Source organism: Ornithodoros turicata, unplaced genomic scaffold (assembly GCF_037126465.1).
Source record: "Ornithodoros turicata isolate Travis unplaced genomic scaffold, ASM3712646v1 Chromosome124, whole genome shotgun sequence".
NCBI lineage: Eukaryota > Metazoa > Arthropoda > Arachnida > Ixodida > Argasidae > Ornithodoros > Ornithodoros turicata.
This window is the reverse complement of record NW_026999305.1, coordinates 169006-181440: the sequence shown is the minus strand read 5'-3', so window position 1 is coordinate 181440 and position 12435 is coordinate 169006. Positions and strand designations below refer to the sequence as shown.

Sequence of the window (12435 nt, the reverse complement as noted above, 5' to 3'; positions counted from 1 at the left end):
TTACCATTCTAGGCACACCGAGGAGAACCTTTAAAACAGCGGTGTGGTGCATGTACCTTAAAGGAATACAGCCACCATGGTTTACAGCAATATCTCCGAGGGACCTTGTTTGTCAAGGACGGCATAGGTCCTGACTTCGTACTGGGCTGGGCGCACCATTGCTTGGCCACGGCCCCTGGATCGCTCCTCTCTGCTCCGCTGGTACGGTCTGCCAGTGTGGGGAGAGATCAATAGAGAAAGCGTGACGAGGGAATCCCCACATTTCCACGCTAGGGGCGCGACGGAGCGGGGGTTCCCCGTAGGATCTCTACGTTGCGCCTACGGGGTTTCGGCCTATAAATTGCATTTTCAATTAAGCGACTTGCGCACAGGAATGTAAAATATCCGAAAGTTATACTTTTGTACGACTTAGAGACATCAGAGAACATTAGGGAGCGAAATAATAATAATAATATGCCGTGAACGATAACTCGAACGTTGCATTAAAAAGGACGGCCTCGCAACATTTGCACAAAGGTGCGTAGAACCTTAATTTATACCACCAAGGACACTTATGGCGGATTATTTCGCTTCGACGCTGCTCTGTTCTGAAAAAGTGTTGAAAAGATACACAAAAATCTATAAGAAATGGACTCATACTAAAAAAAAAGAGTGCAGTACGGTCATACTACTTTACGGATTGTTATAGTCATATACAGGGTGTCCACGCTAAGTGTGAAGAGATTTTTTTGAAATATATCAATCACTTTTTCCGAGATGAAATCGATTGCAATATAGCATATGCTGAAGGGCACTCCCTAGGGGAACATCAACAAGCTCCTGAGGCAATGTCTTAATTAACTTTCTATAGTTAACTTTTTAATTATAAAAGCTACGAAGTTGCTCCAATGAGAACATCGGATCTCTTCGGTCACCAGATACCAAAGCCGTTTTCAGAACAAAAATCCGTTCGATAGATCGTCCGCAAAAAATTAGTTAAGGAACGCCATTTTTTTCTCTATTTTATTCATTGCGCATCTCTAGAGACGCGTCTTTCCTTCGCCCCCAATACGAGAGGATGAAAGAGCACATTATCGCCTCTTGCGTCCTGGAAAAAGGTTAAACGAAAACAGAAAATGCAGCCCAAGATAAGGGCAGTCGCGATAGAGTCCCCCGATAGATTTGTGTTTTTGTTTTGTTTCCGCAAGTTAAAGCTAATCTTCGACGCATGAGGCGGCACTGTGCTCTTTCACTCTCTCACACTGGGGGTAAAGGAAAGCCGCTTCTTTGAAGATGCGCAATAAACCAAATAAAGAAAAAAATGGCGTTCCTTCACGATTTTTTTGCGGACGATCTACCGAACGGATTTTTGTTCTGAAAACGGTTTTGGTATCTGGTGGCCGGAGAGATCAGATGTTCTCATTGGAGCAACTTCGTAGCTTTTATAATTAAAAAGTTAATTATTGAAAGTTAATTAAGACACTGCCTTAGGAGTCGGTTAATGCCCCCTAGGGAGTGCCCTTCAGCATATGCTATACTGCAATTGATTTCATCTCGGAAAAAGTGATTGATATATTTTAAAAAAATCTGTTCACACTTAGCGTGGACACCCTGTATGCGAATGAAGCAAGTCACTGTTGCACCGTTCACTTTGGCAACAGTTCTTGAACGTCACAGCCTTGGACATCCGGCAACACTGTCGCGCCCTGCGGATTTTCCTGGATATTCTAAAGACCTCGATCTCCTTTATGTCCTTTAGTACGCCTCTCTGGGTATAGAGTAGCGCCTCTGGCGATGAGACTCCCCATTCCTCACCTTAAAATAAAGTTGTAGTTGTACGCACACATTCTGTACCTTCCTTAATTTACGGAGGCCTTAGTCCGTAGATGCTGATGCGCAGCCTTGTTCCCATCTCTGCCCCATCGTCACTTCATTGTCATTGAACATCTCATGCAGTCCCATCGACATTCGGGTAGTGGGCCACCACTCAGGTGGTGAATTTCCCCATTCATCATCATCATCATCAGTGCAGTTGTTGTTGCGTATGGCTGAACCAACGAGACTCGTGCTTAAACGTTAAAGTACCACGTCTTCTTTGCGGCTGCGGGCAGGGTTGAACCGGGACCCTTCAGCTTTGGATGTGCTCTCTTTGCTATGGTTGTTGTTGCTGTGCTCTGTGCGAGACCACAGCACTACTGCAGATATAGGCACGTCCGCGCGCACAGCTCAGAAAGACGTAACGTAGTCGTGGATGAGGCAATTAAACGTAGAAGGACGAACACAACACCAAGTTGCTGCACTATACATGAACTGACTTTGTCATGTTCCTCTTCTCGTAACCAGGCGCATATGCACCACCAAAGTCATGCGATCACGCATTGTCTGCCTCTCAGCCCGCTTATAGACCACACGTAAGAACAATACTTACCAGAGCTGAGGATGAGAAGCACTCGATCTTTGCGTCCGTTGTAGTTCCTGTTAAACTTAACGCTGAAGGTAACAGGAGCCCCACGTCGCACCACCAGCATTGCATTCCTGTTCTGAGTCAACTTGAACATATCCGTCGTGTGGGATCGCGTGTTCTGCTTTATGTGGCAATCCACATGCTGAACCTGCAGTGGTCCACCAGCGCTTCTTCCTGCAAGTGAATCAGGCCATTGGGAGTTGCACTTTCTTACGGCTATTGTCTATACTCCGGCAAGCCGATCCTACCAATACCCCCCACACACACACACTCTCAAAATAAAAGCACGCTTTGCGTTTACATGCGTCCAAATCAACCTTGTCGACTTTAGTCTCGCATCGTGTGGACTGATGGACGGATTAACTTCCGTTTACAACAGTGGAGGGGATCATTAGGGAAAGCGTGAAGAAAGCATGCGGGAATGCGTCGTTCAGGCTACGGCAGTGGTTGATCCACAGCATATGTCGGAAGACAAACTTCGTGGCAGCCTCCTTCTTCTGGTCCCCACCAATAATGTTACTTAGTCCACACATAGGAAAGTGAAAGCAGAACAAGGTGAAATAGCGTGAAATGAAAGCGGGAAATGCCCAGGAGAAACTTCTTAAGGCTATGCGTGAGTCATGAACTAAAAGTGTGTACTTTTGTTCCCACAATGTGGTGTTGCACGCTTCTTGATTTCCGACGATTTCCGCTCATTTCCGATGTCTACGCGGGGAGTTTTCAATGTAGCAGGGAAATCGTGTTACAGCTGGATGAAATGAGAAATGTAATGCTCAGTATACTCTCAGAAAAATGGGAGTCAAATGATGCTCCGACACCCTCTCGAAGAGTGAAGGCGTCGCAGCGACACCCTTCCGTCACCGCATTTAATACGGGGTGTTGCGTGCACTCCCTTCATGAAGGGGTGTTAGCCGAACTCCCCAATGTTTATGAGGAGGTTCTTCCAGACTACGCAACAGTGCAGCCTCGGACATTTATTAATTTTTAAGATTATCGAGACGATTCTGCAAATAATGAAAGTATAATAATTAGATGAGCGAGCCTGTATCTGACATGGCAAAAGTGGTTGTATCCCTGCAGGGGACATTCATTTTTTGGCTGTACCAAGAAAAGCCTTTGGTGACAGATATCATTGGAAAGTATAACCCAAAATTCGGTACCGAGGAGCAGGTACTGCAACATTTCAAGTAAGCTCGCGCCTACATCTTGTCTTTTTGTGCTCACAAAGATGCTTGATTCTTTAATACGGTCTTTTTAGCTATAATCGTAATTGTTCTCGGATCGGTGGTTTCATTTGAGGGAAAGTGTCCATGGAAATACTCTATAATGGCAATGGACACAGCAGGTCAAGTAAGAAGCGCAGTGTCCGACAGGAAGGGATATCTGTTCTGCAACGCTAAGTGCCTCGAAGTAACTGCAGATGCAGTTCGAGTTGATGAGGCGTATGTCTGCCACCGTTAGAGAAAGTGTTTCGCTCCCGTCAACTGTAGGAGCAGGTTGTAAAATGTTTGTAAAGCGTAATTCAATCCGAACGACAGCTTCTGAGTGCCTGATTCATGTTAAGGAGCATGCCTCGATAGGTGGCTCTTCTGCTTGATGACAATACACCCGATTCTTGAACAAGACTGAGAAGGTGTTTCGGCGCGAGGGCCTATGTTTTCGGAACGCGGTCCAACGCGGATCTGAAAAAAAAAAAAAAAAAAAACAAGCAAAGACCAAGCAAATCACTTATTGACAGAGTAGAAAAGGGAGTGCTTAGCATTCTCCGCATTGTTCTTGGGTAGGATAGTCAATGGTACACATGCAGGAAGGTGTCATGGAAACACCCTCAGAAATGGGAGTCAAGGGGACTCCCTCGAGAAGGAGAGTCAAGTGAACGCCGTTACAAGGGAAGTAGCCTAAACTCTCCAAAGGCAGTCATATGTGCGGCGAACGTGAACACCCCTAAAGGAATAGCCCATACTCCCTTTTTTCTCAGAGTGAGTGGTCTCTTGTGGCGGCCCGTGGACGACGACGACACGCCTCTGCTGCCGCGCGCTACTGCGCGTGGAAGACCGGCTACCGGCACCGTCCTAGCGTGAGGCCACGCACATCTGCCCGCTGGGACATACCATCATCACTGGTCATGCAGAGGAACTCCACCTCCTCTAAATTTGGTGACCCGAGCAACGAACACCATGTTCGGCGTAATTCGGCCATTCATCACCCAAAGTTTTTCGGCAAAGCAGCAGCGAACCGCCGTCTAGCAGGCAAGTCGCGCCGGGACCACTGTTCCGCCTGTATCAGGATAGGTTCAGTAAGAACATGTCATTCTCTTCTAGATAGCTTGGTTGTCCCGCACGCCATGTACGCCCCCTTTTGGCTCTGTATAAAAGACGCTACAATAAAGTTTCGCTGCTGTTGGCACTTGCACCTAACCACGCCGTCACGCCTCCTGATACATGGTGTCAGAAGGTGTCAGAAGGTGTCAGAAGTCAGAAGAAGAAGTCAGAAGTCATGGTGTCAGGTCGTAGAACGCCAGGACCGGCGACGATTCCAAGGCTGTCCTCAGGCTCTCCCATTCACGATTGTGCACTTCAGTCCATTCAGAGTAGCGTCCTTCCTTGACGAGTTCTCAGAGGTTAACTGTACGTTGGGATAAGTTAGGAAGACACTTCCCGAAGTACGCTGCAAGCCCCAGCATCCGTTGTACAGCTTCCTTGCTCGACGGTGCTGGCATCTGCAAGACACACTTCAACATTTCGGGATCCGGTTGAATTCAATTCTTGGATATACGATCTCCCAAAAAAGTAACTTCTTGTACACCAAACACACACTTTTCGGGATTCAGAGTAAGTCCCTCGCGTTGAGCTACTTCCAAAGCCTTGCGCAACCGCTTGCCATGCTGCTCACGCCTTGTTCCCCACACCAACACGTCATCAATATGCACTTTAACTCCTTCCAGTCCCTCGAATATCTGTGTTCTTTATCTGTTCTTCGAATATCTGTGTTCTGTATTCTTTGAAAGACTTCCGGCGAAGATGAGATACCAAAAGGCAATCTCTTGTAAGAGTAGCGCCCGAACGGAGTTCCGAAAGTGCAGATCCGTGACGTATCATCGTCCAATGGTATCTGATGAAAGCCTGCATTTGCGTCTAACTTTGTAAAAAACGTAGCTCCGGCAAGCTCAGCTTCAATTTCTTCTCTTTTCGGCATGGCAAAATGCTCCTGTTTGAGACTTCCTTTAATTATCTTGGGTCCAAGCTCTGGGGGCAAACTCTGATCATGCCGTTCTTTTTTCTGACTATTTCCAAGGGGCTTGCCCAATCTGAGGGTTCTCCATTCTCGCTATGATGCCGGCGGCTTCCATTCGGTCAAGCTCCTCCTTGAGAGGTTCTCTCAACATGTAGGGCCCTCGCCTCTCTCCTCTCCTGGCCTCTTTCCTGGCCACTCATTGCGCCCTGTTGCGCGGTCCACACCTCTACAGTCTACCAGTATTGCACGGGATCTCGCCATCCTCTGAGTCCAAGCTTCAGAGTCTTCTATGCTCAGATACATACGGAGGCTACCTCCGTATGTGTCTGGGCGTGCCAGGACAGGGCAGTGGTCATGGCAGAAGGGAGAGAGACAACGCTTGTCATCCAGCGCTTTCAGGAGACGTGCCCTCAGTATCTCCGTTTGAATTAGTCCATCATCGGCTGCTGAAGCTTTCACGTCGCAGGAGTAACAAGTTCCGGTCCTGCATACAGAAGATGAAGTCGCACCTGCCACGTTTTCAGGTTGAGGCACAAGCACGTTCAACTTGAAATTGGACCCTCGCTTTACCATCCATTTCGCTTTTCGTTCCCGGCGTGGAGTGAAAATGTGATGTTGCTGCAGGAGTGTCCAATGCGCTCACTTTGTGTATGATGAGTGACCAGTGCGCTGATATTACTCTCGTTTTTTACGTATAGCTCGTCCACCAAAACAAGCTCCGCATGTGCCTATACTCATTCGAAGACATGACTGGCAGTTCTCGTCTTTCGCATCCGACTTCTTCTACACTGACTCTAAGGCTGCCCTCCAATGTCTGGCAACAATGGGTACCCGTTGACTTCTAATGTCCATTGTTGCTGACGTGCTGGCATATTACAGGAAGCTGTTGGATATGGGCCACTGCATAGTTTTACAGCGGGTACGTGGTCGTGTGCATACCCGACAATGCAGAGACAGACCAGGCTTCTACACGGGGTCGCCGACGGTCATCCTTGGGCATGATGGGGCATCAGCTTGTCCAAAGACGACAGTCGCGCCCTTCTCCGTGCCATTACAAGTCGTTATCGAGGAATTTGTCGAAATGTGCCGCAACAGCAGACGACAAAACGTGCGCTTCTCTCATGCATACGTCACGTACGACATCGGCTTGCGGCTACGTCGTCTTTGTCAGGGGTAATTATAACTTGCAGAAGCACCTTGGGTTGAGTCATCCCCTTCGTTCTCGAAATGGGGACACTCAGGCATATGCCTCCGCGAGCGGAGAATGTAGTCCGAGCATTGACTGTGGGGTCTCCGAAAACGTGGCGTATAACCGGATACGTGGAAGCTAAGTCACGTGTTTTCTTTCTGCGTGTATTTAATGCAGAGAGTCGAACCGAAACGTTTAACGGTCCGGTTCGGGTTCAGGTTCGGTGAAAAGGGTTCGGATCCGGTTCAGGTTCAGAAGGCAATTATAATGGTTCAAACCGGTTCTTTGCAAACGGTTCGGTTCCCGAACCGGTTCAGGAACGATGGGTGCGAATGGAGCACAACAGGCAGGTCAAAAGAAGCTTCCGTGTGTGTGTTACAGTGTTTGAAGTGGGCAGGAAGGCGTCAGTGGTGGTTCAGGATTTTGAAAGAGTTTGTGCGACATGAAAGACAAGATTAGTAGCGGGTACAAGAAGAGCATACCCATGAATTACTGGTTTGGGTTGACTTTCCCCGCACGTATAGCTCAGGGCGCGGGGTCGTTAGCGGAATCTCACCAGGATTATCTGCCATGTCAACCAAGCCTGCTACCTTGGCCTAAGCCATTTAAGTAATTGAAATTATTCGTTATCAGTCAGGATCGCGAATACACGTTAATCAAATAACGACGCTTCATGGTATGTAGTTGAATTGGAATGGTGCGATCGGGAGCTCGGGGACGTTATTGTGTCAGCACTGACCGCCGCCGTGCTCGGCGTGAGCGTGAAGTGTCTGTGGAACAAAGACAAAGCAAGTGCAAACAGAGAGTTCGACTCATTTTCTCTTGTTCTCAACTCATGTTCTCTTCATTTGACCAGCATGGTGTGGCCGGTGCTTTACTTTCTAGTACCCTAGGCACGCGGCAAACTTAATGCTATAAACGGAATGACAGTAACTTCACCTCCTGAGCAACCATCGTCCCGAATGACTGCGTTTTTGCAACACGCCCCTGCTTTCGTCAAGCCACACAAGATTATAGTTGGTGAGGAGGTGAACTTACCGCCATTCCGTTTCATTAAGTGTGGCTAGCGTATAAGGGGCTTATGTAAGTTCACACGCACACACGTTGGGAATTATGGTGCAGCGTTGTATACACGAATATGTGCTAGAGCTGAGCTCAGGTAGTTTGCTTTCGCAATGCATTACGTGCAAGAGAACAGAAGAAGAAAAAGAAAAAAAACGAAGGGGATAATATTTGAAAGACCGAAGGTCGCACAGCCGACGACATATACGTCGGTTGGTCCGCGTATTGGTATTTATATACAGGATGCTTGCGATAACGGAAGAGATGATCTCGAAGACATAGCGCTGTCAAAGAAAAACTGACACGTTTTTGTTGCAACGGACTGATCTTGAAATGCAGCGCCAGGACACCCTGTGTATAGCTGACTCTGACCAGTATATTATTATAATATGTCACTTAATGACTACTACCCAAAACTGTCCCTAATGTCCTGTTGACCTTTAATTCTTATATATTTATGTGTATGTCTTAGACGTTAGTAGTCCTGGCAGTTTTCAGTTACTATCTGCTGCTATTTCGTGACTCGAGAAGATCCAAATCATTGTTGCAGGGCACGACTTTTTCGGGAAGAAAGACGATGTCTACGAAGCTAATACATGGAGAAAAAATACGAAAAATAGTTTTTGTGTTCATGCACAACATCCAAACTTTCGCACTTAATTCCGTGTGATCCGTTATTTGAACCGGAAACCGGTATTTTTTTACCGGTTTAGTTCCGGTTCAGCTCCAAGATGGCGTCGACTCTTTCGGTTCGGTTCAGTTCCGGTTCGGCCAAAAATAACGGTTAATAACGGTTTTCGGTTAAGGTTCGGGTTCGGTTCGACTCTCTGATTTAATGCGGTTTTTAAATCAACGCGCACTCCTTTCCCATGTACGTCGTCACCGACACTTCATTTCGAAGCATGATCAGAGTGCAACGGGCAGTGTAATGTAAGCGCGCTTAATATATTTTTGGTCGGAGCTGTAATGCGACCGCGACCGCCGATGGCCGGCGACTTCAGATTTATGATTGTGGGAGGGGTTGTCCTGTGACTTTAGCTTGTCTCTGAGGATTAACAAGTTCTTCTAAACCACCATGCTTGCCACTTCTTAGAATGTGCATTTTTCACTTGAGAACTGAAAGAAAATGTACGAGAGTTGCCGCGGTGCCCAGGAAATTCTTGAAGTCGTCTGCTCACGCCGATGCACTAGCGCGCGCAAAAGCAGACGATTTCTGTGTCCTATCAGGGACCTTCCCGCAGGGCGACGTGGCTGTTTTTATTGTTGCCAACACAGATCGCGGCATGCTCTGCAATCTTTAGGAATTCAATTCGGTTATTTAATAACTGTGGCGTGTTTTGTCGGGTAAATTCGCGGCATTCCATTTTCAACGAAGGACAATCGAATGGTACACTTTATGAGAGAGGCAGGGGGTACGAGACTCGAAATGAGCTTTCGGTAGGGAAGCATTCTACGATACAATGATGAACTTCGTGATATGCAATCATGATGAACCTTACGTGGGAAATCATCATTTGCAATCACGTCTGCGCAGCATGGCGCTCGTTTCGCATGGCCTCGTTTCGTATCAGAACGGTTTGCTACAGCTCACTCTGTACGAGTGCCAAGGAGAACATGACCGTGAAGAAAGTGCAATCTCACCAGTATGTCCCATTAAAGTCCGAACCGTTCGTTCACCTTCAGGTCGAAGTGTTTCTGTTAGCACCTCTAGGTATTGCAAGAAATCGCTGTTGGTGGATATCTCTTTCTTGAGACGTTCCACGAAGGGGTCTCGATCTTGCAGAGATTCAGTCATCGCTTCTCGCCGCTGTGTCACACAACTGAAGAAACCGCACAGTCTGCAAGAGAGGAAGGAATCGATCCTTTTGTCTCCTAGCGCACAGGTACATCCGATTTTTGTCATAACTCAAAGAAGCAGCGAAATGACATTTAAGAATCCTCAAAACCTCGCTTAATTAATGAAGCGGTCTATCGGGCAGAACGTGGTAAATATTTCCGGTGAACCTTGTCTTACCACTGAGGGTCTTTAGTTGGGGTAGTCTGTATACAGGGTGTCACAGCTAAATGCGAACATATCCTTTAAATATATATATATATATATATATATACGCTACAAAATTTAGGTTCGAACGACCAGGATGTTGAATATAGATAGGGGAGAAAAGACACCAGAGACTGAAGTAGGGAGTAGGGGAAGTTATTTATTAAGCTGGCATTTAAACTAAGGGTCTGGGGAAGTCTACGTTTCGGCGGAAACTCCGCCTTCTTCGGGACTGAGTCTCAGTCCCGAAGAAGGCGGAGTTTCCGCCGAAACGTAGACTTCCCCAGACCCTTAGTTTAAATGCCAGCTTAATAAATAACTTCCCCTACTCCCTACTTCAGTCTCTCGTGTCTTTTCTCCCCTATATATATATATATATATATATATATATACACTCGACAGGACCCCGCACACAGAATTTATGACCTCCCTTCGGCAACCTCAACGCACTGCGATTTCCCTTCCCCCACCAGTGTCGAAGCACACGAAAGTGAGTGTTTTCTGTTTGACCAACTCATTATATCTTTTCACTTGAAAAAGAACGGTCTACCGTTCGAAACGTCGTGTCTGTGTAATTTCAAAATGAATTAAATGAAGTAATCTGAAAATATTCCTTTGGTGGTGCTCTGTGCGAACTTATTTCTTCTGTATATATATATATATATATGTCACTTTCTCAGAGATGAAGTCAATTACAATATAGCATATGCTGAAGGGCACTCCTTAGGAGGACATTAGCAAACTCCTAAGGCAATGTCTTAATTAACTTTCAACGATTAACCTTTTAATTACAAAAGCTACGAAGTTGTTCCAATGAGAACACCTAGTCCCTTCGGTCACCTGATACCGGAGCCGTTTTCAGAACTAAAATCCGTTCGATAGATCGTCCGCAAAAAAAAAAAAAAGAAAAGAGTCGTGAAGGAACACATTTTCTCTTTATTTTGTTCATTGCGCATCTTCGGAGCCGCGTCTTTCCTTCACCCCCAATGTGAGAGGGTGAACGAGCACAGTGCCGCCTCATGCGTCGAAGATTAGCTTTAACTTGGGGAAGCAAAACAAAAACAAATGTATAGGTGACTCTATCGGAACTGCCCTTATCTTGGGTTGCATTTTGTTTTTGTTTTTTTAATCTTTTTCCAGGACGCAAGAGGCGATAATGTGCTCTTTCACCCTCTCACATCGGGGGTGAAGGAAAGACGCGTCTCAGAAGATGCGCAATGAACAAAATAAAGAAAAAAATGGTGTTCCTTCACGAATTTTTCGCGGACGATCTATCCAACCGATTTTTGTTGTGAAAACAGCTCCGGTATCAGGTGACCCAATGGATCAGATGTTCTCATTGGGACAACTTCGTCGCTTTATAATTAAAAAGTTAATTATTGGAAGTTAATTAAGTCATTGCCTTAGGAGTATGCAATGCCCTTCTAAGGAGTGCCCTTCAGCATGTGCTATATTGCACCTGATTTCATCTAGAAAAAAGTGACATATTTATATTTTTACAAAAATATGTCCGTATTTAGCTGGGACACCCTGTATGATAAATGAAAAACGCGGCCACGAGACACCAAACAAAGAAGGAAACAACATGCTGGGACGGTACAAAGTGCGAACTCACAACTAACTAACTTTTATTTGTTGATGCATACGTACAGGGACTTCCAGGAGCTTCCCTCCGTTATCAGATTGACGTGGAATTATATGAAGCCTTTCTGATTCTCAGGCGGGGGAGGTGTGTCAACCTGTTACAGGAAGAAGTTGCACGGTTATCTGAGGAATTAGCCCAGAGTGATTTGGGTACCTTGAAGGGTTCGGAATCCCGAGCCGTTTTTACAAACCCGGGATTTCGAAGCTTGGATCCCGAGATCCCGGGACGGGATCGGGGTTTTTTCGAAACTATACCCAGGATGTCGTATAGGACTGTATCCACTTGCACAACTATGCTATCACAAATTGCGATATAGTTCGCGTCTTCTGTCATCCCCACGGAACATTCTAGCGAGAAAAAAAAGCGCTACAAAACTGCTCACGGGACAAAACCTGCGTATTACATTGAGCATTCGCACGGTGCCGGAATGTCGACTTTCCAATGAAATGCGTCTCTTCTTGTCGTCTGCTATGGAATATATTCTGGCTGCGCCCCAGTATATTTCCCGCAGTTAGTAGAGCACGAGAAGATACATACTTATGACGTACAGCAATGGACCCTTTTTTAACACCGGCCTATGCGCATGCGTATGACCTTGAGGCGCCAGAGAGGATGATCGTCTTCACTATAGATGGCGCACTATGGGGACGACGGAAGTGGGGACCAGTGGGACGACCGCAGGAATGGCGCGACCTTGTCGGCCCCACTCCGGACCGGTTTTGGTCCTTTGTGCTATCCACGTGGATTTGTTTTGACGCGCGCCGAGCAAGGTTCGTTGGAGAGCCGCTAGGATACGACGCGTATGTGAAAAAGGTCCATTC

The 12435-nt window shown here is 46.6% G+C and overlaps 1 protein-coding gene across 1 annotated transcript in view; it reads right to left on the bottom strand.

Moving 5' to 3' along the window:
- The window catches only part of LOC135371989 (hemocyte protein-glutamine gamma-glutamyltransferase-like), a 76239-nt gene extending 64535 nt beyond the window's left edge, over positions 1 to 11704 (bottom strand). The window contains exons 1-3 of the mRNA XM_064605767.1: positions 11620 to 11704; positions 9570 to 9766; positions 2408 to 2617 (exon numbers count right to left, since the gene is read on the bottom strand). Of these exons, the coding sequence (XP_064461837.1) occupies positions 2408 to 2617; positions 9570 to 9723 (364 nt within the window). The 5' untranslated portion in view covers positions 9724 to 9766; positions 11620 to 11704. The remainder of the gene's footprint in view (positions 1 to 2407; positions 2618 to 9569; positions 9767 to 11619) is intronic.
- Positions 11705 to 12435: the final 731 nt, after the last annotated feature.